General features: G+C 47.4%; 1 protein-coding gene across 9 annotated transcripts in view; it reads left to right on the plus strand.

Moving 5' to 3' along the window:
- rapgef6 (Rap guanine nucleotide exchange factor (GEF) 6) overlaps positions 1-27,506 on the plus strand; it is a 106,792-nt gene extending 79,286 nt beyond the window's left edge. For 3 of the 9 annotated variants that reach the window (XM_068600426.1, XM_068600429.1, XM_068600434.1), the window contains 21 exons: positions 1,300-1,464; positions 2,662-2,769; positions 2,903-3,106; positions 5,138-5,246; positions 5,342-5,585; positions 10,541-10,698; positions 11,707-11,721; positions 12,489-12,729; positions 13,625-13,792; positions 14,304-14,519; positions 15,803-16,014; positions 17,035-17,158; positions 18,235-18,258; positions 19,509-19,729; positions 19,998-20,171; positions 20,275-20,421; positions 21,300-21,425; positions 22,531-22,774; positions 23,510-24,060; positions 24,751-25,152; positions 26,805-27,506. In XM_068600426.1, coding sequence (XP_068456527.1) covers positions 1,300-1,464; positions 2,662-2,769; positions 2,903-3,106; positions 5,138-5,246; positions 5,342-5,585; positions 10,541-10,698; positions 11,707-11,721; positions 12,489-12,729; positions 13,625-13,792; positions 14,304-14,519; positions 15,803-16,014; positions 17,035-17,158; positions 18,235-18,258; positions 19,509-19,729; positions 19,998-20,171; positions 20,275-20,421; positions 21,300-21,425; positions 22,531-22,774; positions 23,510-24,060; positions 24,751-25,152; positions 26,805-26,827 — 3,876 coding nt within the window. In that variant the 3' untranslated portion in view covers positions 26,828-27,506. The remainder of the gene's footprint in view (positions 1-1,299; positions 1,465-2,661; positions 2,770-2,902; positions 3,107-5,137; positions 5,247-5,341; positions 5,586-10,540; positions 10,699-11,706; positions 11,722-12,488; positions 12,730-13,624; positions 13,793-14,303; positions 14,520-15,802; positions 16,015-17,034; positions 17,159-18,234; positions 18,259-19,508; positions 19,730-19,997; positions 20,172-20,274; positions 20,422-21,299; positions 21,426-22,530; positions 22,775-23,509; positions 24,061-24,750; positions 25,153-26,804) is intronic. The other 6 variants (XM_068600428.1, XM_068600432.1, XM_068600427.1 and 3 more) reach the window with 4 other exon arrangements.
- Positions 27,507-27,721: the final 215 nt, after the last annotated feature.

Genomic DNA, 27,721 nt, shown 5'->3' on the forward strand with positions numbered 1-27,721 from the left:
TGGTCGTTGTTACGTGCTAAATATACGCTGATCAGAGAGCCGGCACGTCGAGGCGGCCGCTCTGAGCTCTTGGAGCGATTTTCCTCCGCTGCGCTCCGTCGTAGCTCCTTCGCTCCAGAGGCAGCAGGGTATCGATCACATAACGCGCCTGAACGCTTCTCCTGGCCCGGCGCTCTGAAGGAAAAGCTGTCGGCTCCGAAAAACACACACCACAGTGGAGATGAGTCACTTCGCGAGTGTTTTTTTGTTTTTTTCGCGTTTCTGTTTTTGGCTCCGTTTCTTCTTCTCTTTTTTTTTAAATGACAAAAGTGAATGCCTTTCTAGTTTCTCTTCCCTGTGAGATGAATCATTTCCTCAGCTGTGATGACACTGACAAACTCAATGAAACCGCAAGAGGACAGTTTGATAGTGTCTCTGCTGCTAATTAATAACAATTAAAAAGGATTGTTCCCAGACATTGAGAGTGAATCTCACAAAAATAAACAGGAATATTGAACTTTAAAACGTGAGCCGTGTCGCTTCCTTCTCGTCTCAGCTGAGAGGAGAGATGCACTCTCTTTACGTCGTCCATTAATCTCTCAATTATTTCCTCGATTCGTTGTTTGCTTTAGGAAATGTCGTGAAAATGAAGGGGAAAAAAGCCCGAGTCGACGTCCTCTAATGTCCTGATGTCAAATATATTCAGTTCACTGCCACAGGAGAGTGAAGAAGAAGAAGAAAAGCAGAGTAATCTTCACATTTAGGAAGCTGGAATCTTCTGAAAAAGTCTAAAAAAAATAGTCGCAGATTCATTTAACGGTCGTCTGCAAATCGATGGATCGAGTTGAGAGTTGCACATGCTCGTGTACCGGTCGCGTCGCGGTAAAGACCTCTGCAGACGGGAGCTTACTGGGAGGACTGGGACCAGTTTGAGAGCGAGACGGAGGAGGAAAAAAAGATGACAATTACCTTTTTGTATAGATAAAGCAATTTGCATAGAGGAGAGAGAAAAACAGCCAATTATTCCATTTTGATTGTTCTTTTATTCAAATCCAGTTTGTGTGTTTGTGTGTGTGTGTGTGTGTGTGTGTGTGTGTGTTTTATTGATGTCTGACTGACAGCTCCATTCAATAGCTGCACCTTTACAGTCTTCGTCCTTGTCACTTTTATGATTTATCTCCACATAATTTATTCAAATTGGTGCGTACGCAGGCTCCCATGTGTGTGTGTGTGTGTGGATCATGTGTGTCCTTGTCGTCGTACACGTGTTTGTGTGAGTGTTCGAGGCTACATTTTTTAACCGTTTCCACCCCCCCATAGGGAACCCCGGAGCGCCTGATCATGCACCTGGTGGAGGAGCCGTCGGTGGTGGACCCCACCTACATCGAGGACTTCCTGCTCACCTACAGGACCTTCCTGTCCAATCCCATGGAGGTCGGCAAGAAACTGCTGGAGTGGTTCCACGTGGACAGCCTCAGGGACACGGTGAGCTCGGCACAAGCAAACGGAAACTCTGCAACTCGCTCCGCGCGCTTTTTTTTCCCCACACCTTTTCTTTTTTTCCGACGGCGGCGCCGGCCATCAGCGCTCCTAACGCGCCGCGCTCGCGCACGTCGATGGCAATTTGTCGAGCCGCTCGATGCCAGTTTTCAGCCGGCTCAGCGGTCCTGCAACCCGGCGGCTGTTTGCTCCGTCCTTCGACACGCCCCCCTCCTGGTGCGCGGGCCGCTTTTAACCCCAGATTAGTCTCGCGGCGTCAACAGCCTTCACGCGGCTCAAAACCTGCAGGTTCGAATCCAGGGAGGCAGAACGTAGCTGTGGGAAGAGAGACGACGTTGCCGCCCGTGTGAATAATTGTTTTCCTAAAGGCCCTTTGCTTCCGGTCTTTTCTCCTCGTTGCTGTGGGACAAAATGCGGCAGTCCAAAAACATTTTCTCTGCAGCAAACGCACGCGCTCATTATTTAGCCTCCCTGCTGCTTCACATGTTTTTACAGCGGTTTGAACAGAAAGTTTAAATTTGACCGTTTTGCCCACAGTGCCTCGGTTACACTGACGCTTAGGGATGAAAATGATCTTTTCACAGTTTATTACATTACTTCAGTTTAGATTTCTTTCTTTCAATCATTTTTATTTTAAATTGCACATTGCCTGAAACTCGTCAAACAACAAAATAAATTAAAAACAGGGTAACGATCAACTGTACGAACAATCAGACAAGAAAACGCAGACAGTTTGGATATATTTATCCGTGGAACAGTTCAGACATGACATTTTCTTATTTTATATATATTTATTTTTAATTCAACACTTCCTGTTTTCATTTTTTTTAAAAGTCCCTTCATTTTTTAGCACAAGTCTCCTGGAAAAAGCATTTAGAGAAGCACTCCTCAACCTTTTTCTCTGTCTTAAACAAATATCTGACAATGTTGTTTTCTGTGTAGATGTATTCAGTTTTTCAGAGTAAAAGCTCTGACGTTGTCAAGCATTTAGCCGCCTGAAGGCAGCGAGCAGCTCCCCGAGGTCCTGCACACGAGTCCTTGAGGACTTTTGACCCAAAACACTTCCAGTAAAAAGCGTTTCTGCGACCGCTCTTAAGCTGATGGAGCTCAGCACGCACTGAGCTGTGCAAACAGAAGTGTGTCGTTTCATTAAATGAAGCCTCTTTCTGTTGCGTCTCGCAGGTCACGAGGATCGTGCTGCTCTGGGTCAACAACCACTTCAATGACTTCGAGGGGGACCCGGCCATGACCCACTTCCTGGAGGACTTTGAGAGACACCTAGAAACCACGGTGAGATGAAGCATCCTTCTAAAACTTAGTTCTTTCTATTTTTGTTCAGTTCATTTTACACGGCGGACACTCGTCTTGTCAGATCAAATGTTAAAATGCAAAACTCCTCCCCTTCCTCTCCTCCCCCTGTCAGAAAATGAAGGGCCACTTGCGGCTGCTGAACATCGCGTGCGCTGCCAAGGCCAAGTGGCGGCAGATCACCCTGCAGAAGGCGTCCAGGGAGTCGCCGCTCTACTTCAGCGTGCAGGGCGGCAGCGAGAGGGGCTTCGGCATCTTCGTGGAGTCGGTGGAAGTCGGCAGCAAGGCTGCGGAGACCGGACTCAAGCGGGGAGATCAGGTGAGAGGGCGTTACTGTCTGGTACGAGGCTTTTTTTTAAGGATGTTTCCTTTTTTAAAAAGTGTCTTTTAAAGCTGCGAAAATAACTTTCATGTGTTGTTTCTGGCGGCCCCTCTGGACTAAAGTGGTAGTGTCTCTCCGCACCAGGGTCCCTTTAGAAAACCTCATATTTTACTGCAGCGGGGTCTGACAGTCTGGTCCTCTAGTTCCTGGTTCTGGTTCTTCCCGTCGCCCTCCTTTCGTCTCCAGCAGCGTCTCGTCGGTGTCGGCTGCCAGAGAGAAGATTTAAAAGTTCCTCACTGTGACTTTAACGTGATTATAGGTCAGCGCGGTTGATTCTACTTCAGATGCATCGCCGTCCCTTTCCCCTGGAGGGGAATTAGTCCCCAATTAGATGGCTTTGGATGAAATCATCCACGGCTCCGCATCCATTTACTCCCCCAAGTGAAGGTTGAAACTTTCGCATAAAAGGACTTCATTATGTGATATTGCGGTAGAACCGACGTGGGATGTCGACGCAAGAAGAAAAAAAAAGTCATTTTGACCCCAAAACTGCTCAGAAGTCACAGTGTGCGACGTGGTAAACAGCAGCAGGGACGCTGCAGCTTCCCAGCAGGGGAGCAGATCTTTTTGACCACTTTTTTTTTTTTTTGTGAGGTTTCAGGTCGTTTACCGGCCCACAAATGACGAAGAGAAAGCTCGTTATAAAAGCAGACTCATTCTGTCTCGGTCGGACTTTACTTCAGGTTAAATAAAGTAAAAATAAAATAGAAAAAGGGAACCAGATATATTTACAGGAGGTCCTTTAAAAGTGAAGACACTCTGCAGTCTGGAGCTGCCGTGTCTCATTTCATGAGATTTCCCTTTTAGAGGCTTCATCTGAAGATATTTAGTTTGTTTGATACGATTGATAAGGAAGTGAAACTTGAACCGCTTGTACTCAACGCAGTGAGTACACGCGGTACGACTCAGGTAGTGAGTTGTTGAACCGCGACCAAGTTTCTGAGTTATTTGATGAAGGTCAACTGTGTTTGTTGTGTTTATTTCTCTCCAAACGACGCATTTTCTGACTGATTTCTATGTGTAACGACCGCAAAACTCAACCGTTCTCAAGGTGACAGGAAACGCCTGCACGATGCGCGCTGACCTTTGATTCAAGGTCCTTCAGAGACGACTGAACCCACGCTGGTCGCTGCAAACTGTTGACAGCTGTGCCGAGTCGCGAGCGAAGCAGTGTTTCAGAGTTTAACCTCGTCTTCGTCCTCGTCTTCATCCTCGTCCTCGTCCTCGTTCTCGTCTTCATCCTCGTTCTTGTCTTCATCCTCGTTCTCGTCCTCGTCTTCATCCTCGTTCTTGTCTTCATCCTCGTTCTCGTCCTCGTCTTCATCCTCGTTCTCGCCTCGTCCTCGTCTTCGTTTTCATCCTCGTCCTCGTCTTCATCCTCGTTCTCATCTTCGTCCTCGTCTTCGTCTTCATTCTCGTGCTCGTCTTCATTCTCGTGCTCGTCTTCATCCTCGTGCTCGTCTTCATCCTCGTCCTCGTCTTCATCCTCGTCTTCGTTCTCGTCTTCGTCTTCGTCCTCGTCCTCGTTTTCATCCTCGTCTTCGTCTTCGTCCTCGTCCTCGTTTTCATCCTCGTCTTCGTCCTCATCTTCATCCTCGTCTTCGTTCTCGTCCTCGTTTTCATTTTCGTCCTCGTTTTCATCCTCGTCCTCGTCTTCGTTCTCATCTTCATCCTCATTCTCATCTTCGTCCGCGTCATCGTTCTCGTCCTCGTTCTCGTCTTCATCCTCGTTCTCGTCCTCGTCTTCATCCTCGTCCTCGTCTTTATCCTCGTCTTCATCCTCGTCCTCGTCTTCATCCTCGTTCTCGTCCTCGTCTTCGTCTTCGTCCTCGTTCTCGTCTTCATCCTCGTCCTCGTTCTTGTCTTCGTCCTCGTCTTCATCCTCGTCCTCGTTTTCATCCAGAATACACATATTTTTTGTGCTGTTCCTGCTCTTGATGTCGTCCTCTTCCGTCCTTCTCGTGTCAGATCATGGAGATCAACGGTCAGAACTTCGAGAACATCTCCTTCTCCAAAGCCGTGGACATCCTGAGGAACAACACGCACCTCGCTGTCACGGTCAAGACCAACATATTCGGTGAGCCGAAGCCTTAAGTATCTTCATTTTCTCTGCACGTTGTGTCTCTCGGCTCTCGCGTGAGTTGTCGTGTTTTTTTCCTCCTCTCCGTCCAGTCTTCAAGGAGCTCCTCAGCAGGATCGTGCACGAGAAGAAGAACGGCGGCCCTCACATTCCCAAGATCCAGGAGAAGAAGGGCAACCGCTTCTCCATCCCCGACCTCCCCGGAGACATGGAGTTCTCCTCGGACCACAAGAGCACCAAGAAGATGAAGGCCAACACCGTGTCGGGGGGGCGGAACAAGATCCGGAAGATGCTGGAGAAGACGCGCTTCAGCATCCTGCCGCCCAAACCGTTCAGGTGAGAGGACTCCTCTGGTTGTATAGAAGTCTATGCTTCATGTGTTGTAGCAGCATTCTCTCTCCTGACCACCAGGGGGCGACTCCTCTGGTTGTATAGAAGTCTATGTGTCATGTGTTAAAGCTGCATTCTCTCTCCTGACCACCAGGAGGCGACTCCTCTGGTTGTATAGAAGTCTATGCTTCATGTGTTAAAGCTGCATTCTCTCTCCTGACCACCAGGAGGCGACTCCTCTGGTTGTATAGAAGTCTATGCTTCTTGTGTTAAAGCTGCATTCTCTCTCCTGACCACCAGAGGGCGGCTCCTCTGGTTGTATAGAAGTCTATGCTTCATGTGTTAAAGCTGCATTCTCTCTCCTGACCACCAGGAGGCGACTCCTCTGGTTGTATAGAAGTCTATGCTTCTTGTGTTAAAGCTGCATTCTCTCTCCTGACCACCAGGGGGCGACTCCTCTGGTTGTATAGAAGTCTATGCTTCATGTCTTAAAGCTGCATTCTCTCTCCTAACCACCAGCGGGCGACTCCTCTGGTTGTATAGAAGTCTATGCTTCTTGTGTTAAAGCTGCATTCTCTCTCCTGACCACCAGCGGGCGACTCCTCTGGTTGTATAGAAGTCTATGCTTCTTGTGTCAAAACTGCATTCTCTCTCCTGACCACCAGGGGGCGACTCCTCTGGTTGTATAGAAGTCTATGCTTCTCGTGTTAAAGCTGCATTCTCTCTCCTGACCACCAGGGGGCGACTCCTCTGGTTGTATAGAAGTCTATGCTTCATGTCTTAAAGCTGCATTCTCTCTTCTGACCACCACCAAACATGAAAATGGATAAATTCTGCAAAACTTCTCACTCAAACACTCGCCTCCGTTTATTGGAAAGCGCCTTAAAAACGTAAACGGCGCCATCGTCGGCGTGCGGCCGTAGTCGCCGAGGCTCAGATTCAAATGTCTTTCATCCCCCGCCGCTTTACAGCTCGACAGCATTTATGATGGCGCTTTTTTCATGAGCGCTGATTGCGTGTCCGTCTCACATGAAACCCGGTCGGCAGCGTTCAAACCGCTCTTTGGTTCAAAGGGACGGGAGGATGATTAAAGGGACGAGGGGCGTCGCTTTTGTTGTCTACCGGGTGAATGTACCAAAGGGACGATGCAGTTTTAAAGACACACAACACACACACACCGGACTCACTGCCATGTTAAGGCTCTGAAGAGATGAAAGGAAGACACTAAAGGGGAATTACTTCCATTCAGACAATATTTTAAAGGAAAAAAGTGTATGTGTGAGTCAACCAATGAGGCACTATCTTACCAAATATGTGCTGGTGTCCATGTTTTTAGTATTAATTCGTATGAATCAGGCTCTGAACGAGGGTTGTCGTTGACTAAATCTATTCTTCGTCGACTAACACAATTTCTTAAAATACCTACATGTTTGTCGACTGATAGAATAGTCTGTAAAACCGAGTTTACTCACAAAATAATCATAATTACGCTAAAAGTACCACTTCAAAAGCTTGTTTTTGCCAGAGATGGATGCATCGGCTTCATTAGAATAAGTCATTTAGCGGTTAGAAAAACATAAAAAACAACTGTATTACAAGTTTTCTGAAACGTTACCTTTAAATATGCAAATGAGGCGTTATATAACGGTCACTTTTGTTGAATTTAAGAAAATAAAATGGCCAAAAGTAGTGAAACACATTAACATCCTCCTCTGCTCTTGGCTGACTTTGTGCTCCAGGATTCTTTTATACGACAAGGACACGCGGGCAATAAACAAGTCGTTCTTCTGCCAAATGAAGTTGTGCGCGCACACACACACACACACACACACACACACACACACACACACACACACACACACACACACTGATATTGACCGGACCAGTTGATTTAGCTCCCGCGGATGGGAAAGCAATAGACAGAGGTTTCAGCCTTTCGTCGGCTCGTCTGGGAGCTCTCTGTGATTTAGTGAGATGACGATGAAGAAGTGAACCCCCGTGATGCCGCGTTCATCCTCTCTACTTCCTTTTCTGCCACGCGCGCTCAATCACGGCCGTAACTGTTGTGTTGGCGCGTGCGTGTTTGTGGGTCTCAAGACGTCCACATTTTAACTGCTCGGTAAAAGATGGCGACGTCAGTTTTATGGTCAAACTCTGAGCTGATGATCCTGAATGTTTATTGTAGTATATGCGTGTATGTGCTTCCTTCTTTTCCTCTGACGACGAATGAGAGGGTGAATAGAAACACTAGGATGAGCACAAAAGAGGAAAATGTACACGTAAAATGCAAGGTTTTGACTTTTAACTATTAAGAGTTCAATGTTTCTATCAGATTATCGACCGCTTGCCTTATTTTCTCCGGATCGAGAACACATTTCTAAATTTCTCCACATATTTTGGTTTTTTTTTGTGGCGGGTGGAGCGGATATAAAGACGTGTGTAGCTTCATCCCTTTCCTCGCTCACTCTTCCTCGATCAACCGCCCTAAATTTTGCCACTTCCTGTCTGTGAATCTCTGCTTCTGACACTTTTCTGCTTTTTTATTTCAGCAAACCTGTCCACACTTTGGCTCTTATGTTACGTTCAGTTAACGTGTGTGTGTGTGTGTGTGTGTGTGTGTGTGTGTGTGTGTGTGTGTGTGTGTGTGTGTGTGTGTGTGTGTGTGTGTGAGAAAAAGAGATTCACTCTGCTTCTGTTTTCTTTTGCTTTCTTCTTTTCTTTTACACGCTTTTCAATGTCGTCTCTCTGCCGTTTGTCTCGGCTGCTTCAGGGGCCTGTTTGGGTAAGACCTCCTGCGTGACTCCGTCCTCCAACCATTTCATCCAGTTCCTCCACCTGCACACACACACACACACACGCCGGCATCACTGACCTTCAGCTACAACTCATGAATCCTCCACTTCTTTGCTCTGCAAAGTCGAGGCGCTGCTTCTCTTCGTTTCCCTCCGATTTCACTTCTTCCTGCAGCTCCGTCGTTCTGTAAGATGGACGGTCGTCTGCACGACAAGGAGGCTGTGATTTACTTTACTTCATTAACCGGATCCCGTTAGCTGGCGACTTAGCGGCCGCTAATCTTCCTGGGAGGAAGGACAAAATGTAATACAGACAAAAACGTGCAAAACGTTTTTATTTCGTTACTATTTCCGCAAACAAAAAAAATCTGACAAAAAAAAAAACATAATGACAAAAAAAAGTATGACCAACAAAAAAAAAGTGACAAAAAAAGTCATAATTATGATTTTGGGTTTTTTTTTTGGTCATATTTTTTTTTTTGTCATGTTTTTTTTTGTCATTGTGTATTTTTTTGTCTTTTTTTTTGTCATTATGTATTTTTTTGTCATTGTTTTTTTTGTCGTCATTATGTTTTTTTTGTCATGTTTTTTTGTCATTATGTTTTTTTTATTTTACGAATACGTCTTCCCTCTTTTTTCCCCCGTCTGCTCGCACCATCTTCCACGTTGTCTGTGCGTCACTTCGCCCGCTGACTCGACGATTGCTGAGGCTCTGCTGCAGCAGCCGTGTTCGTGGAAGCCCTGCATTACTGCAGCGTGTTCACACACACACACACACACACACACACACACACACAGTGTGCAGGCAGGGCGCGGTGAGCTCTCCGACGCTCAATTACAGACCGAGAGTCAAAGTCACAACGACCACATGTTGACATGTGTGCGATACATCAGCGTTTAAAAAGGAAAAGTGACGGTTTTCAGACCGCATTTCCTTTCGTTTGTGGTTTCTCTGAATGGCTGTAAATATTTACACCTAAAGCTTCCACAACGGTTTCAGAAAAGTGTCATTCGACCTCCGGGAGCCGACATTTACCGCTGCAGGCGGAGCCGCTCGCCATCGTCCGCCCCGTCCCGTGTATGCAGATGCAGGCTGATGATGGGGTCTCATGAGGGGGGGGGGCAGCAAAGTAAAGGTTGACGTTTGCATATCCCCGAGCGGCAGTTCTGCCTCACAATGTGGACGCACACAGAGAGCGAAATGACACCAACGAAGAAGAGACGACGCAAAGGATGAGACGATGAATAAAAACACCTTCAGAGCTGAAGCCCTCGTTACGTTTCATCTATCTTCATGTCGGCTGTTAGCGAGGCTCGCTCTAGTCTGAGTGTGTGTCTGTGTTTGTGTCTCGTCGTCTTATGTGTGTGTATATCTCGTTGTCTCGCGTGTGTTGCCGCGTCGTTGTGTCTCACGTTGTCTCACGTCTGAGTGTGTGTGTGTGTGTGTATCGTGTGTGGGTTCGTCTCATTGTCTCGCATCTTTGTGTGTGTGTGTGTCTGGTTGTCTCGTGTGTGGTGTTTTATCGTGTGTATCACGTCGTGTGTATATTGTCTTGCGTCTCACGTCTGTGTGTGTGTCTCATGTGTGTGTCGCGAGTGTGCGTGTGTCTCGTCAGCTTGTGTGTGTGGTGTTGTATCGTGTGTATCACCTTGTGTGTCGATGTCGTGTGTGTGTGTGTTGTCGCGTAGTTGTGTCTCGTTGTTTTTCAAAATTTCCCCTTGGGGATTAATAAAGTACATATCTATCTTTTACATCTGTGTGTGTGTGTGTTGTGTGTGTCTCGTGTGTGTGTGTGTCTCATCTTGTGTCTCATCTTGTGTGTGTGTGTCTGGTTGTCTCACATGTGTCTTGTTAAATTGTGTGGTGTCTCGTGTGTGTCTCATGTGTGTTGTATCGTATGTGTGTGAGGAAAACTCGCCTCTCTCTCTCTCTTTCCCTTTCTTTCTCTCTCTCTCTCTCTCTCTCTCTCTCTCTCTCTCTCACTTCTCCCTCTCTCTCTCTCTCTCTCTCTCTCTCTCTCTCATCAGAGACAATGATGTGATGTTTCAGAGACCTTTTGATTCCGTCTCCTGATACGCGTTGTGAGTTATCATGACTCTCTCTCTCTATCTCTCTCTCTCTCTCTCTCTCTCTCTCTCTCTCTCTCTCTCTCTCTCTCTCTCCTCCAGTGATGGCGGCGTGGGTCAGTCTCAGGACGACAGCATCGTGGGCACCAAGCAGTGTCGCCACAGCGTCGCCATCATGCCGATCCCCGGAAACCTGTCGTCCAGCAGCCCCGACCTGCTGCACCCGGCCTCCAGCGTGCTGGACTTCTCCAACCCCGCAGGTCAGAAGACGTGCTGCTGAAGCTCCTCTGGTTGTATAGAAGTCTGTCCTTCATGTGTTAAAGCACCAGGGGGGCGACTCCTCTGGTTGTATAGAAGACTATATAAATAACTCTACTCTCTTGATTTATTCCCTCAGTAAACATTGTATAATTACTCCTTCATGGCTCTCAGTTCCGCTCTTCTTCTTCTTCTTCTTCTTCTTCTTCTTCTTCTTCTTCTTCTTCTTCTTCTTCTTCTTCGCCGTTCGTCACGCTCCACTGGTCAGTCCGACATCCCAGAACAACCCATTACCTTGAACTCAATCACACGAAACGTCTCACCCACCCAAAACAAGTTACTGGAGCCTTCAAGCAGATGTTGACACACCTATTCTCTCTTTGACACACACACACACACACACACACACACACACACACACACACACCGATGGAGCTGTTGCAGAATTGTGTCCATCTGAAAAAGATTAACCTCCTGGACTACAAGGAACCCTGTGGATTGATGTGTGTGTGTGTGTGTGTGTGTGTGTGTGTGTGTGTGTGTGTGTGTCTGTGTGTGTGTGTGTGTGTGTGTGTGTGTGTCTGTGTGTGTCTGTGTGTGTTTAAGTGTGAATGAAATATTGAGAGAGGGGAGAACATGAAAGAAAGAGAAAGTGGAGAGGTGAAGTAGAGCGGGAGAGTGAATACACAGGCAATTTGTCAACACACACACACACACACACACACACAGACACACACTCCCTGTCACATTAATCATCTGCCATGAGATCAGCTTCCTTCGGTCCTCTGGCTTCTCATTATTTAATAGTCGAGCGAACTGAGCTTCTTCTTCCTGTTTAAACTTCAACCTGCAAATACCTCAGTTTAGAGGAAGCGCATGAAAAAACTAAAGAAGTAAATGTTCTACCTGGTTTAAGGTGTTTTTTCCTCTCTCTCTCTCTCTCTCTCTCTCTCTCTCTCTCTCGCTCTCTCATATTCACTGTGTGTGTTTTCTCTTCTCTGCTTGCAAAGCTCTGGGACTCTACTGTAAGTATACATAGCCTCAGTGCTGCGGTTTCTTTCTTTTTATATCCTTCATTCCACTTTTCCTCCTCCCTCTCATGTCTTCATATCTGCATCGTGACCGAGTGAGGTGAAAGAGTGAGGCGACAGAGTTGTTGGTTTCAGTCTCCTCAGGCAAAAGACATGTTATGGAGATCAATTATTCTTCCATATCACTAAAATATACTTTACGGTGTTAATTCCACTACTTTCTGTCCTTTACGTGATGCCTCATTTGCATATTCAAACATAACATTTCATCAAACTTAGCTTCCGTCTTGACTCCGCCTCCGGTGGCGTCCATGTCCGTGTTGGGTCGGTCCCAAAGGGACCGGCTGAAATACAGTAGACAGTGGGCTCCGTGTCGTTGGTCCTCTGCCCGTCTGGGTTTACACCAAACGATGCAGGTTTTTGGCAGCAGAGCAGCGAGCTCAGCGGATCCGCTCAACAGGAAGTAACAGGACATAAGTCTTGTCACCGGATAATATAATCAAAATAAAATATCTGTAACCCGATAGCCTTCCTTTCATTACTGGCACGGCCCGACGTCTCATAACGAGCGCATTATGGGTGCGTTACTCCGACAAAGACGGATGCCAGAATCCTCCCGGCTGCTCTTAGAAGACTCTTCCATCGGGTCGTGGACTCCATTACATTTTGTTTTATTGCATTGTTTGGCACGGGTTGATGTGTTGGCCTCCACTTTTACTGTAACCACCAAACTCCTCCCCTTTCTCCGCTCCGCCCCTCAGACATCCCGGACCAGGTGATCCGGGTGTTCAAGGCCGACCAGCAGAGCTGCTACATCATCATCAGCAAGGACACCACCGCCAAGGACGTGGTCGCCCACTCCGTCAACGAGTTCGGCCTCCTCCCGGCGCCGGAGACCTACTCCCTGTGCGAGGTGTCCGTGAGCCCGGAGGAGGTCATCAAGCAGCGGCGTCTGCCCGACCAGCTCTCCAAGCTGGCCGACCGCATTCAGCTCAACGGCAGGTAGGGAGCGCGAGCGTCGAAGAGTTTGTTCGACTTCAACCGGATGCATTTTAAGACGCTTTAGTCCGAGAGTGTAGTTGTTTTGACAATAAGCAGGTGCATAAACTATAACTATGAAAAAGATCTCACCGCGTTATGGAAAATATAAGTTTTCGTACTGTTAGCTTGATGCTACACGCCATTAGCGCACCTTTCTATAAAGCTTACAACCGACTGAATCCCACCAAATCGTCCCTGATAAACAACCGCGTACGATCAATGTGCTGCAGGGATTTTCAGCGTGAATGTTCAGGGAGGACACACTTATCTTTTGGGGGGTGTCTGGCACATCGCCATCAACATGAGACAACTGAGGACTTGAAGGGTAATTGAACCGCGGCCGTAAAAAAAAAAAAAGGTCCGCTTCAAACCGTCTCCTCGGTTCCTCTCCTCCTCCCCTCGTCTCCTGTGGTCCCTCATCAGTCTCCTTCCCAACTAGGTTAGCATGAATATTTCATCCTCCGTCAGGCGGCAGACTCCTGGAATTTATTCACACACCGAAACCACACACACACACACACACACACGAGGATACAGGCGAGACGGCCGCCTTCCTGAACGCAGCCTCGCGCCTGTGCGCATAAACACATGCAAATGCTGCGTTTACATGCATAGACTCACACAGGGAACAAGAAGCACACACACACACATGCAGAGGACTCTCATGGTAACACCCTGCCTGTGTTTTTTGACGGATGGCTGAGCTGCAGCGAAACAAATTGCCGCATTGGGATCGTGGATGTTTTAAATAGGAAGATTTATATGCATTTGAGCGGATGTCTTCCTCTTTTCTGACATTTAATAAAGCAGAAACTGTGTTTTCACTTGATAGTAACCCAACATCCTCCCCTCCAAGGTACTACCTGAAGAACAACATGGAGACGGAGACGCTGTGTTCAGACGAGGACGCACAGGACCTCCTCCGAGAGAGCCAGATCTCTCTGCTGCAGCTCAGCACCATGGAGGTCGCGGCCCAGCTCTCCATGAGGGACTTCGAGCTCTTCAGGAACATCGAGTCCACCGAGTACGTCCTAATTGGTCGAACACGCGAAAGATACAGAACAGAACAGACAGTTCTTCTTTTCTTCATCTTTTTGCTATAGCAGCTGGTCGAGGAGGCTTTTTTCCACCACCAATCTCCTTTTCCTTTATTTCTCTTTTTCATCAAATACACAATGAAAATGATTTTGGCAATAATACGTCGCGATATTAGTAATTTTAATGATGTTTTATAAGCTGCTCTTACAGGAAAGCTCCATTTTAAGACACATTTGAACGTTGCCAGCGTTATAATTTACCTTCGCCCGAACACCCACTTTCACCGAACAGAGCCTGAACGCACCACAATGTAACTAGAAGGGATTCTCCGTTCGTTAGCGGTGTTGCTAACGTCGCTAACAGTGCTAGCTCTCCTGTCAATTTCCTCACAGACTTGTCAGGGATCGGCAGCTGGAAAGCATCAATGTCCACATTGCATATTTTTCCACATATATACATACAAAAAGTATTTCTAACTTCCTCGTGGTGGTTTCCAGGTACGTGGACGACTTGTTCAAACTGGACTCCTCGGTGGGAAGTGGGAACCTGAAGCAGTTCGAGGAGGTGATAAACCAGGAGACTTTCTGGGTCGCCACGGAGATCCTGAAGGAGCCCAACGCCCTGAAGAGGATGAAGATCATCAAGCACTTCATCAAGATCGCCCTGCACTGCAGGGAGTGCAAGAACTTCAACTCCATGTTCGCCATCATCAGGTGAGCGTTTAGTCCCCGTCTGCCTCCGACAGCTTTTAGTGGGAAATGAGCTTCGGCCACTCGCCTTCCTCACAGGAGAGCCTTCCTCCTCCTCTTCCTCCCACCAGCTTCCTGGTGGGAGGAAGGTGATCAAATCCACACGAGGGGAGACAGATTAGTGCCCGAAGCTTGTTTTAGGAGGAAAACTTAGATGTTTTTTGTGTTCGAACCCTCCGATTTCTCCATTTATTTGTGTTTATTCCAGTGTGTGTGTGTGTGTGTGTGTGTGTGTGTGTGTGTGTGTGTGTGTGTGTGTGTGTGTCGTCATGATCTCACTGGTTATGTTCTTCATTATAGAGTATAAAAAGGGTGTTGTCTGGTTCCCGCAGCAGTTTGAATACTGAAGATGCAGCGCTGCAGACGTGAGGATGTGTGGTTGGATGAGTTGGAGGGATTACAGTTTGTGCAATGCATAAATATATATATTTATTTTTCATATCACGTCAGACCGCGTCCATTTTGGATCTGGACCCCCTAGCTTCACAACAGAGTCGGCGCTAATTGATTAAGTTTCTCACACAAAGAGTCGCTTAAAAGCACCGCTTTTATATCTTGTGTTTTCCGAAGTTTAACAGACTAAATGAATGTAAATTGACCGGTTACTCGCCTGATCGAGAGGCCGCCTGACTGAGAGTCGGCGGCCGTGGAGCTCAGCGCGGCGCCGCAGAGGTGTCCGACCCCCCGCGGCCCTCGACACGCCTCCTCTTAGCGGGTCGCCTTCGCACATATGGCTCTCTGATGCTGAAGCTGCTCGCTGACAGAGGGCACGGCTGCTGCTGCTGCTGGTGTGTGTGTGTGTGTGTGTGTGTGTGTGTGTGTGTGTGTGTGTGTGTGTGTGTGTGTGTAACATGCAGGGTCTCCCGCGGCGCACACACACACTGTTCAGACTGAAAGCAATAAAGAGAGAATTTACATTAATAATATTCACAGAAAGGTTGTTATTATCATATTATCAACAGCTGTTAATGCGCTCGGAGAACAAACGGAAAAGAAAGTAAAACATGGAGGACATCGAGTGAAGAAGCGAGGGAGCGAGGGGACGGGAAAGATTACGAAAGAGGAGAGCGGAAATAAATGCTTAAATAAACGTCTTAATGAGGCCACGCCTCCAGGATCCGCTAGAAAACGTAGTATTCGACTGTGTGCGTTGACCATGCGCACTAAAACTGAACTCCTTGTCCTCCCTCTGCCTCCTCCTCTCTCCCCTTCCCTCCTCCTCCTCCTCCTCTTCTTCCTCTCCCTAGCGGCCTGAACCTGGCGCCGGTGGCCCGGCTGCGCGGCTCGTGGGAGAAGCTGCCCAGCAAGTACGAGAAGCTGTTCGTGGACCTGCAGGACGTCTTCGACCCGTCCAGGAACATGGCCAAGTACCGCAACGTGCTGAGCAGCCAGAGCATGCAGCCGCCCATCATCCCGCTGTTCCCCGTGGTGAAGAAGGACCTCACCTTCCTGCACGAAGGTGAGACGGCGGCATGTCTTTTTGCTTTACGTGCACGTCGCTGCTTTTGCTTCTTTTTTTTTTCCAGATTGAGGCCGTTTCTGGGACGTGACATGTCGCTGTGCTCCGATTGAGGTCGCCTACTTCCTCTGATCAATTTCAATCTCACTCAGGAGGTTTACTTCTGCTAAAAGGCTTCCCCATCTTGTATTTTTTTTTTAGCACACTGTCAGGTCAAAACCAGCCGAGCTGACTTCTCCTTAACCCCGACGTTACAAATAGTAACACCATCACTAATGTCGGGTACATTTTACCTGATCACATATACTTCTCATCAAAATACATTAAAATACAACAATACAAGGCAAGTTGAAGTACTCTTCTTTTATTTTGCCCCATAGAACTTCTCATAATAACGAAAAACGAGTAGCATTGGGGGAACCTGACAAAAAAGGCTCAAAATCGTCAATAAAACATGATTAAAAATATAAATAATTAAGCGATGAACTTGTTCTTTGGTCCAGCCGTTCCTGTCCGTTCATGTGAGCCTTCAATAAGACACGCCTACCTTCAATAAGACACGCCTACCTTCAATAAGACACGCCTACCTTCAATAAGACACACCTACCTTCAATAAGACATCTACCTTAAATAAGACACGCCTACCTTCAGTAAGACACACCTACTTTCAATAAGACACGCCTACCTTGGATAACCTCAGTGAGCAGCATGAAGCTACACGAGGACACCAGCTCCCCGGCGTCGGTGTCCTCAGGTTGAAGGTGCTCCGTGTCTGTGTTCATGTCAGGAACCGAAAAGAAAGTTTTCTCCTAATTGTGCAAGTTTCCCAAAATAAAATGCTCAACTGGGCCAGCGTGACGGAGCATGAAAGGCCGCTTTGATCCGTCTTCCAGGCGAGAAGAAGACCCAAAACAAAGAGATTTTTTAAGGAAAAATGTCCCCAAATGCATGAATCTTTTATCTCCCTCCTGCGGTGTCGACATCTGACTTTTTTAATATTATTTTTTTCCTTCCTCTCAGGCAACGACTCCAGCGTCGACGGCCTCGTGAACTTTGAGAAGCTGAGGATGATCGCCAAGGAGATCCGACACGTGGTGCGGCTCACCTCGGCCAACATGGACCCGGCCCTCATGTTCAGACAGAGGTACACACACACACACACACACACACACACACACAGAGGAGGCTTTAAAGGGACAGTTCGCCCCAGAATCCAAAAACACACACTCTTCATCTCTAAAGCTTTTTTTTTTGATCAATCTGGATTGTTTCGGTGTGATTTTTGCAGAGTTTTGAAGATATCTGCCGGCCTAAAATACAGAATAACTCAGCGGCAACGGCTCTTTTTTCTGAAGATAAGCCGCAGACTTCGTTGTGGGCGGTTTCATGCCGGTAACCAGGTCATGACTTCTGGTAAAGACACACGGGTGTCGAGCTCTTACTCGAGCACCACAAGATTCTTGTATAGTCCGGTTTTATTGGAGGGAAGACGAATAAACAGCGCCACGGGGGAGGGGAGGGAATCTGTTTTTAGGTCTCTTGGGTGTACTGTTCCTTTAAGAAAGTTAATTACGCAAGTGTCTCACGCAAACATGCTATTAAGTTAGGAATCTTCGGAGGCTAACGTCCATTTTTTGGTGTAAGAATTGTGTCATTGTGCCAATGAACAGATCATCTGTTCGTTTAGCAAGTGATGCCAAATCATTAACTCCCTCCGTACAGGAGAGCGTTTTAGAAAAGACAGAAACGAAACTGTGATAAAATAAGAGGAGGGGATAAAGAGAGGGTGGGGAGGAGCAGTACACCACCTCATACCCCCCCCACCACCACCAGCCCACCTGGAGGGCTCACTCAGAGCGGAGATTCACTCACTTTCCCGGTCCGTGTCCCTCGTTTGTCCTCGATTTTGCTGGAATGCAGCAACACAAGGACACAAGGGTGCAAGGACACGAGGGCACGCCACCCCCCGTATCACAAGCTCACGGGGCCTCTTGTCGTGAAATCACTTTCTTTTCTCTCGCGTTGCACAAGGCCGCACCTCTCCTCCAGGTGGATGTGAGGAGGCGTCGTCCGTCTGGTGTCCTCCCGTCGCCAATCATCTCCTGTTTGTTTGTGGTGGCATGACCTCTACATAGTCTTGTCTCCCCCTCCCATCCCCCTCCCCACCCCCCTGAACTTGTCTTTAAGTCACGCTTCAATCTTCACACCTCTTGCTTTCAGGAAGAAGAGGTGGAAGAGTTTAGGGTAAGTTTCACCTGGAACTCGTTCCTTCCTGTTTCGGCCTGGACCAGCAGAGATTCACACCCACCACCACCGCTATAAACTCTGCATGCCCCGCCCCCTTTTTTAGCATCTCCGCCTGTGCTTGTGTGTCATCATTAACCCTCCCATCTGTAGCATCACCTGAACCCATACCGAGGTCCACCATCGACCCATTCGCTGTTCATCCGGCTGTATGTTTGAGTCATTTAGTAGCTCGAAATTAAACACATTCACGCGCTGATGACCGCAGGCAGGAAGGAAAGAGGGTCGTTTTTAAAATGTAAAGCTCCTCGCGACTTCTACGGGTTTGTTTAAAGACGATCAACAAAGACTTGCACGTCGTCTTCATGAATAAGAGACAATGAAACGTAGAGATTACTGCCCGTTTGCAATGAAATTGTAGATTGTAGATTCAATTGTTGAGGTTTAAAGTTCATTCTCGATGAACTAAATGGACTTTTAAGCCGTCATGGAGAAGAAAAGAAGTCTTTGAAGTAATAAAATACAATGAAAATTTACACACCGACTAGTTCCAGAAGAGTTGTTCACCAAACGGACCGTGGCTGAAGGTTTGTGCTCGTCACTGTCACTTTTTACGCAGCCGTCCAATCACAGCGGAGGAGAGGCGGGACAAAGAGCCTCCCACAGAGACCTGGTTTAAACGCTGTGGTCTCACTGTGAATGTCACGCTGTAGTTTTCTTTTAACACTGAGGACTTTTTATAGCTCTAATAAACCAAAACGATGTCTCCAGCTGCGTCCTCCTCTCCCTGAGACACGTCGACAGATACTATTTGACTCTGTTCATATCTGCATCCCCGGCATAATGTTCCCCGTATCGACTCCTGTGCATCTTTTGGTCGCCTAACCTCATCCTCCCCTCCATCCTGACAATGCTGCTCTGCACTGTGATCGCATGGCACGCCAGCGAGGAGCTGCCTCCCTCTCCCGGTTGCATGGTCCCGTTTAATTTAAACTGCTCAAAGACGGACGTCGCAGTCGAGGAAGTGTTTGACGAGAAAAGTGCCTGTTTTTATTTGATCCGTCCTTATTGTCCTTTCCTGTTCCTTCCCCTCTCGTTATCTTCTGCATTCATCTCCCCTCTCGGCTCTTCTCTTCCTCAATCTTTCCCCTCCGCTCGTCCGTCGACATTTGACTCGCCCTCCCCCCCCCTCCTCGTCTCCTCATCGTCCTTCCCTTCCTTCCTTCCCTTCCCTCGCCTCCATCCCTCAGGTCTCTGAGTCAGGGCAGCACCAACTCCAACATGCTGGACGTGCAGGGCGGCGCCCACAAGAAGCGAGTGCGCCGCAGCTCGCTGCTCAACGCCAAGAAGCTGTACGAAGACGCCCAGATGGCCCGCAAGGTGAAGCAGTACCTGTCCAACATGGCGGTGGAGATCGACGAGGAGAAGCACCAGATCATGTCGCTGCAGTGCGAGCCGGCGTACACCACCCGTGAGTGACCGCGGCCTCCACCTTCTGACCTTCTGACCTTCTGCTCGGGGTCACGTTTTGCTTGCAACTCAGGGTTCAAGCTGCAATTTCTCCTGATCTGAGAGTACGCACTGATTGTGTATTTTTACTGGCTCACACTGCCACCTAGTGTACCTGTAAGTGTACTGCAGAGTATAACGGGGACGCCGCAGCATCCGACACGTCTAAAGCAATGAATGAATGATTAATGCGATAATGCTCACCCGTTTTCTTCCTCCCGTGGTCTCAGTGTCTAAGAACCTGAACGAGAGGCGGTCCACCAAGTCGGACATGTCCCCGGTGTCTCTGCGCTCGGCTCTGCCCTCGGGGAAGACGCAGAACCGGGTGTCCCAAGTCCTTCAGGTCCAGGTCCCTCTGAACCCTCTGCGAAAGAAGAGCACGGCCAAGGACATCGGCCCTCCGAGTCAGTACTCATCACCACCATCATCATCATCAGACGCTCTACCGTGATTATTCATAAGTCCACTGACCTCTCCGTGACCTTTCCCCCCCTCCCTCCCCTTTAGACTCCAGCTCTCCCCAGGTGGTGAAGAAGCCTCCCGCCGCCTCGTCGGAGGAGTGGATCTCCAAGAGGCCGTCCGACGACGGCGCGTCCGTGATCTCCTCCCTCCACTCCAGCCCCACGGCGTCGCCTCAGGGCTCCCCGCGCAAAGGTCAGCGGCAGAAGAAGACTTCACCCTTACTCTTACCCAGAGAGCTCCTCTGGAGGGACGCTGTTAGCAGGAGGATTAGCCGAGAATATTTAAAGAGAGAGAGATAATATCCTTTAGAAATGGATCCCGGATCTCTTTTTTCCCTCGTAGCAGGTTGTTTCCTCCCCTCGAGGCCTTTTCCTCAAACTGATATTGTACTTTACTCTATTATTACAATATTATTACTCCCAAAAACAGGCCTTTGAATTATTAAATGGGTGAATACATGTCATCGTAGCACACAAGCGGGTAAAATAAGTATGAAACACGCCACCGTTTCTCTCAGGAAATATATTTCTCGAGGTTTTGTTGACATGAAGGTTTGACCAGATGTCGGTAGCAACACGAGTAATCCAGACATACAAAGAAAACCAAACATTTAAAGACTGAGTGAGGAAGAAAAGACCCAAATCACACCTGAGGCTAGTTCCTCATGCATTGTTTTATTAGACATATCTTCATTTCTGAACTTATTTGTTTGATGGTCTTTGTGTGTCTCAACATTTCATGTCAACAGCTCTTTTATGAATATATTTACTGAGAGCAATGATGACGTGTTCAATGCTTATTTTACCCCAAAACGCAGACACACAACAAACGAATCCACAAACAAATAACGTGGCGTTACTCTTCCTTACTTCAAGGGCTGAGTGTTGTAGTTTTTTTGGAGTAACAAATTATGAATTATGTCTCTTGATCGTGAAGATTTGAAGTCAATTATTGTTTTTTTCCACACTTTTTTGATTTCTCGTGTTTTAGTCCCTGAGTTTATTTCAAGTTGAATAAAAAAAAAACCCCACAATTCAATAATAATGATTCCTCTCTCTCCTTCCTCCCAGTTGGAGGCGTGGCCAAGTCCCAGAACTGCGGCCAGATGAACATGTCGGGTTCTTCGTCGTCTCTAACCAGCGACGCCGGCGCGAAGGTCGCCGCCAACGCCGCCGGCCTGCGGAGCTACGGCATAGGTGGGGCTCTCCTCCACAAGAGGATCCTGCTGATGACCAGGCAGCCCAGCGGGGAGAGGAAGAGTCAGACTGAGGAAGAGGAGGAGAAGGAGGAGGAGGAGGAGAGTAGTGAAGGGGCAAAGGAGAAAGAGGAAGAGACGCAGGAGGAGGCAGTTGAGAGAGGCTCGCGAAGGAGAGGGAGACCGGAGAGGCAGGGAGCTCAGAGAGGAGGAGGAGGAGGAGGAGGAGGAGGAAGAAGAGGAGGAGCCGCAGAGTCCGCCTTCAGGACGAGGATGATGTCACCGTTCAGGGTGCTGAAGGAAAGGAGTCAGTCCAGGGAGAGGCAGGAGGCAGTCAGAGGGAGTCTGAGCGGTGATGGAGAGGAAGCAGGAGCAGGAGAGGGCCCCTCCTCTTCCTCCTCCTCCTCCTCCTCGCCTCAGGCAGAGCAGAGAGCCAGGAGGCCGGTCAGCCCCAACCCTTTCCTCTGGCTGTGCAGGGACAGGAGCTCCAGCAGGAGAGACGTCTGACAGCGAGGACAGAGAGAGAGAAACTAAGTGTGACTCCAGGGACAGAGAGACGAGAACAAATACATTTTATTTAACGATTTCACTTTGTTTGTTCTTCTGTCAATCTTGTGTTGCACTTTCAGATCCATTATTCAAAGCAGGAAGCACACCGAGTTCACTTTATCACCCCAACGTTACATTTTGTTGATCGTGATATTTAAGACGTACAGTTTCTCTTGTTGGCTGCGATATTTTATCGGCATGTTCGTTAGTTTCCCCGCAGCCTCATTAAATATGTTCGTAATATCTCTGTCGTCAATTTGGGCACGATCACACTTGACTTCCCGTGACTTTACGGTGTCAAAGTGCAGCGAAACGTCACACTGTCTCTCCATGTGATTGTCCAGCATGCCCTTCAAAATAAAAGACAGAGGGATGACCCTTTGGGTTCAGTGACATGATCTTTATTGCTGCTCCTGGAAGTTGTTTTCTACACCAACAAGTCTCCTCATTTATCGTTTCATCTCCTTTTTGTTGTGTGTATGTTATGTTACAACCAGCAGTGTTTCACTCCCCTCTTCCTCCTCCTCCTCCTCCTCCTCTTCCTCTCCTCCATCCAGGTTACGCCCTCCTCCAGCCCGGCAAGGCGGACAACCTGTCGGACTCGAGTCACAGTGAGATCTCGTCCCGCTCCAGCATCTGTTCGGTGGACTCCGTCCCGGCTCCCAGCTCCGACGAGCGCTGCACCAGCGGCAGGATCTGCGCCGCCGGCGCCGGCACCGCCGCCGGCACGCCAACGACTTGTGTCCCGGTCGCCGAGAGCGCGGCTCACTTAAACTCTGACAGCAACCAGCCCGGCACGAGGTAATCCAATAATTCAATTCAGGCTTTCCTGAGTGCTCGTAACGGAATCAGCTCGATGGGGAAACGTTGAAGTGTGTGCTTTGTTTGTTTGTTTGTTTATTTTATGCAACGCCAAGATGCAGAGAATGCATCCAATCAATGCTTTTATGGAGTCAGGTATCAGGGTTACGATCAGAGGGGCGGGAGGAGGAAGAGGAGGAGGAAGAGGGATGAAAGAGTTTTATTGCACTGTGAGCTCTTCTTTCAGACAGAGACATTAAAATATCTAAAATACACCTTCAGGTCTTTATTTTACTACTTTCTGTCTCTTTGCATCTGTAGATTTTCCTTTAAAATCAGCACAAGCTGCCACTAGATGACGCCTCATGTGCATATTTAATCATTTCATAACTTACAATAAATAATCCTCTTAATGTTTGTCATTCAGAGCCTCATTTATAAAACATGTCATCACTTTATTTTCTGATTTATGGAGTGAAACAAAGAGAAAACCTTCAACTGTCACGTCAACAGAATGAAACAATAATGTTCAACCTGTTTTTTTATCAGTGTTCATGCAACTTATCACATATTTAATAAGATAAATGCAGCATTTGCATAATGTAAGTTACAAAAACTTGTCTTTCAAACAGTAAATGTCTCCATGTGGGTGATGAACTCATGACCTTTAACTGTTCCTGCAACAGTTTGGAGGTCGTTGCTCCGCTTGACTCTTTTCTCTCCGTCCCGCTGCAGCTCCTCCTCGTTGGCCCGTGGGTTCGCGTCCCGCGCCTCCACCTTCACCTCCTCCATCTCCACGGAGGAGCTGACCCCGGACCACGCCTCGCTGGACTCGGTGGCCGACAGCGGCCGCGGCAGCTGGACGTCCTGCTCCTCCAACTCGCACGACTCCTTCCAGAGCCTGCCGGCCTCCTCGTGCCGGCCCTGGGACCACGGCATCCACGGCCACCCGCTGTGCCTGCCGCACGCGCACCTGGCCGGCTTCAAGCACGCGCCGCCGGCCATCGCGGAGGTGGAGGCCGCGGCGCGGGCCGGCGAGGACGCCGCCGCCGCCGCCGCCAGCGCCCGGCACCACTCCAGGAACTCCAGCTCGGACCTGTCCAGTCAGTCGCGGCAGAGCTGGGCGTCGTCCGGCTCGCTGTCGGACACCTACGAGGGCAGCTACGGGACGATAAAGCGCCGCAACACCTCGGAGCGCGCCTCCTCGCCCGCCGGGGAGGACGGAGGGCCGAGCGCCGACCCCGCCTACAAAACGGTGACGTCGAGCACAGAGAAAGGCCTGATAGGTGAGGGGGCGGGGCGCGAGTTCGATTCCCCGTGAACCCGGCGGGCGAGCCGGAGGGTGCGTTAGATGTAGTTCACCCCGTCTTCTCGAGTTTTAAAAGCTGTGTTGTTGTTGTTGTTTTTAGTTGTTTTGGGCGGGTCAAGATGGCCGACGTCAGTACAGGAAATGAAATCTTGTTGTTTCATGTTTCACCAGGATAACAAACCGGTTTTAAAACAGTTTCTTGAGGCTTTTAGAGATAAAACGAAGGAACAATTAGATCTAAATGTTGACGAGCGATCAAAGTGTCTTTAAGCTGCTCTTCAGGTTTTAATCCTCAAACCGAACGATTCAACGTTTTCTTTACTTAAAGAAGCGGTCGATCGATCTGGTGAACGGCTGTCGTTCGATCGATAGGCGATCGATCGATCGACCGATCGATCGCTCCGGTTCCGTCCATCTCATCTCGCTGTCTGTGTTTCTTTTGCTCCTGGACACGTGCGGCCGCATGCGTAGTTGTGTTTTGTGTTGGAGAAACATCACTTTGATTTGATCCCGCCATCTTTCTTTTGTCCCTCACCTTCCTTTTTTTTCCGGCGACTTCCTCGCATCCCCTTTCCTCCTTCACCCCCTCCCTCCCTCTCCGCCCTTTTCCCTTGTTTTTTGCTCCATCCCTCCCTTTTCTGTTTTTGGTCTGCACCCCTCCATCCAGTGTATTGTGTCACATCCCCCACCATGGATGAGCGTTACCGAGCTCCCCCTCCCACCCCTCCAGGCTACCAGGGTCTGGCTCTGGGGGATCTGGCCGACGGGCCGGGCCTCCTCCTCCACCCGAGGCCCCCCCACCTGCGGCCCCCGGACTACAGCGTGGCCCTGCAGAGGAGCAAGCTCCTGCAGAGCCCCGGGGCGGCCGGCGGGCTGGCGGAGGCTCGGAGGCTGGCCGGTAACCATCACTCCCAGCACCACCACCCTTCCTCCTCCTCCTCCTCCTCTTCCTCCTCCCAGCACCACCCACACCACCACCACCAGGAGCCTCGGGCCGCCGGCTCCACGCAGGGCCACTCCAGACCGGCCAGCGTCTGCCTGCCGCCGCCGGAGCTCGACAGCGAGGACGGTACGTGACGAGAGAACCGCTCTGATGACCTGAAGCATTAGAACTAATAACCATGTACTAGAAGTATTAGAACTAATAACCATGCTCCAGAAGTATTAGAACTAATAACCATGCTCCAGAAGTATTAGAACTAATAACCATGTACTAGAAGTATTAGAACTAATAACCATGTACTAGAAGTATTAGAACTAATAACCATGTACTAGAAGTATTAGAACTAATAACCATGCACTAGAAGTATTAGAACTAATAACCATGTACTAGAAGCATTAGAACTAATAACCATGCACTAGAAGTATTAGAACTAATAACCATGTACTAGAAGTATTAGAACTAATAACCATGTACTAGAAGCATTAGAACTAATAACCATGTACTAGAAGTATTAGAACTAATAACCATGTACTAGAAGTATTAGAACTAATAACCATGTACTAGAAGTATTAGAACTAATAACCATGTACTAGAAGTATTAGAACTAATAACCATGTACTAGAAGCATTAGAACTAATAACCATGCTCCAGAAGTATTAGAACTAATAACCATGTACTAGAAGTATTAGAACTAATAACCATGTACTAGAAGCATTAGAACTAATAACCATGTACTAGAAGCATTAGAACTAATAACCATGTACTAGAAGTATTAGAACTAATAACCATGTACTAGAAGTATTCGAACTAATAACCATGTACTAGAAGTATTAGAACTAATAACCATGTACTAGAAGCATTAGAACTAATAACCATGTACTAGAAGTATTAGAACTAATAACCATGTACTAGAAGCATTAGAACTAATAACCATGTACTAGAAGTATTAGAACTAATAACCATGTACTAGAAGTATTAGAACTAATAACCATGTAGTAGAAGTATTAGAACTAATAACCATGCTCCAGAAGTATTAGAACTAATAACCATGTACTAGAAGCATTAGAACTAATAACCATGTACTAGAAGTATTAGAACTAATAACCATGTACTAGAAGTATTAGAACTAATAACCATGTACTAGAAGTATTAGAACTAATAACCATGCTCCAGGTGTTTTATTCTGAAAGGGTCTTCAGTGCATGAAGACGAGGACTCACATGAGGACGCCTCCTTAATTCACCTATTTATTTCTTATTTATTAATTAATTAATGTATTTATTTATTTAATAATTAAGTTACATATTTATTTGTTATTTAATAATTAATTAGCGTGTTTCTTTGTAAATTTATTAATTCATTTACATATGTATTTGTTATACAATATGTTTTTATTTGTTAATTAATTTATATATTTATTAATTAATATAATTTATTTATCTATGTTGTATCTTATTACATATAATAATTGATTTAATATTTATAATCTAGATATTTATTTATTTATTAATTAATCTATTTATTTGACTTATATATTATTTCCATTATTATAATTATTATTTATAATAATCACAATCCTTGTAATATTAATAATATGAATGATTTATGTAGTTATTAAACTTGCTTATCAAGGTTGTAGTTACACACTTTATTTCTCTCCTCCTCTTCCTCCTCTTCCTCCTCTTCCTCTCTGGTCAGATAATAATTAAATCTGTTTCTCATCTTCGTCTTCACGTGTCGACTCTCTGACAAACTTTGTCTTCTGTTCTCTTTTCCAGATGAGCAAGTGTCAGCGGTGTGAACACACACACACACACACACACACACACACACACACACGCGGCTCCGTGTGACGTCACCACGGACCACAATGCACCTCTCTCCGGGTCACGAGACCTTTACGATCGTCTCTTTTTAACGAGAAAAAGGAAGAAAAGAAAAATGTTTTAGAAACTTTTTAAATAAAAAACTCTGGAATGAAGCAGGACGTCAACAACAACAACAACAACAGCAACAACAACAGAAAATGGACGACTACAGAAAGGAAATAATGATGACAGAAGGAGCCGCCTGCTTGGAATCAGACCACCGAGTTTCTCGCTTCTTTTCAGCTCTTTCACTTTGATCCTGCTGCTTTATGAGCTCTGCAACGCTTTAATGTGAGGAAGAGGAGGAGCACGAGGAAGAGGAGGGGGAGGAAGAGGAGAGAAAAGGAACGATTATCAGCTTTTCATTTTATTATCGTGCTGTTTTTGTCGGCTCAAAGAGATCATGAACGTCGACGCGTCAGAAAACATTTCTATCATTTTATTTTGAAGACGTTTGTTTACGTCAACAACGTCAGTTCCCCCACAAACAACCAACAACAGCATCTTCTCAGGCAGTGTGTGTCTCCCTCTTGTCGCCGTGTGGTACTTCAGCAGCGTGCTCCTCCTGGACACTCCATTCAACAAACAAACAAACAAACAAACAAACAAACATTACTACTGGTTGTTTTATGAGCTGGAGAACTAAACGCTGCTTCTTGTAGAGTTTAATATGATGTTTAAAGCTTGTCGTCGTTTTACTGCAGCAGCTACACACACACACACACACACACACACACACAAAGACAAAGGACAGTGTTTACACGGACACACAGTTTGTTTACAAGTGTTTACTCGTCTGTACATTTTGTTTATAGAGCGGCAGGAAG

This window comes from Clinocottus analis, unplaced genomic scaffold (assembly GCF_023055335.1).
Source record: "Clinocottus analis isolate CAN_PGR_092001 unplaced genomic scaffold, fCliAna1.0.p SCAF_5, whole genome shotgun sequence".
Classification (NCBI taxonomy): domain Eukaryota; kingdom Metazoa; phylum Chordata; class Actinopteri; order Perciformes; family Cottidae; genus Clinocottus; species Clinocottus analis.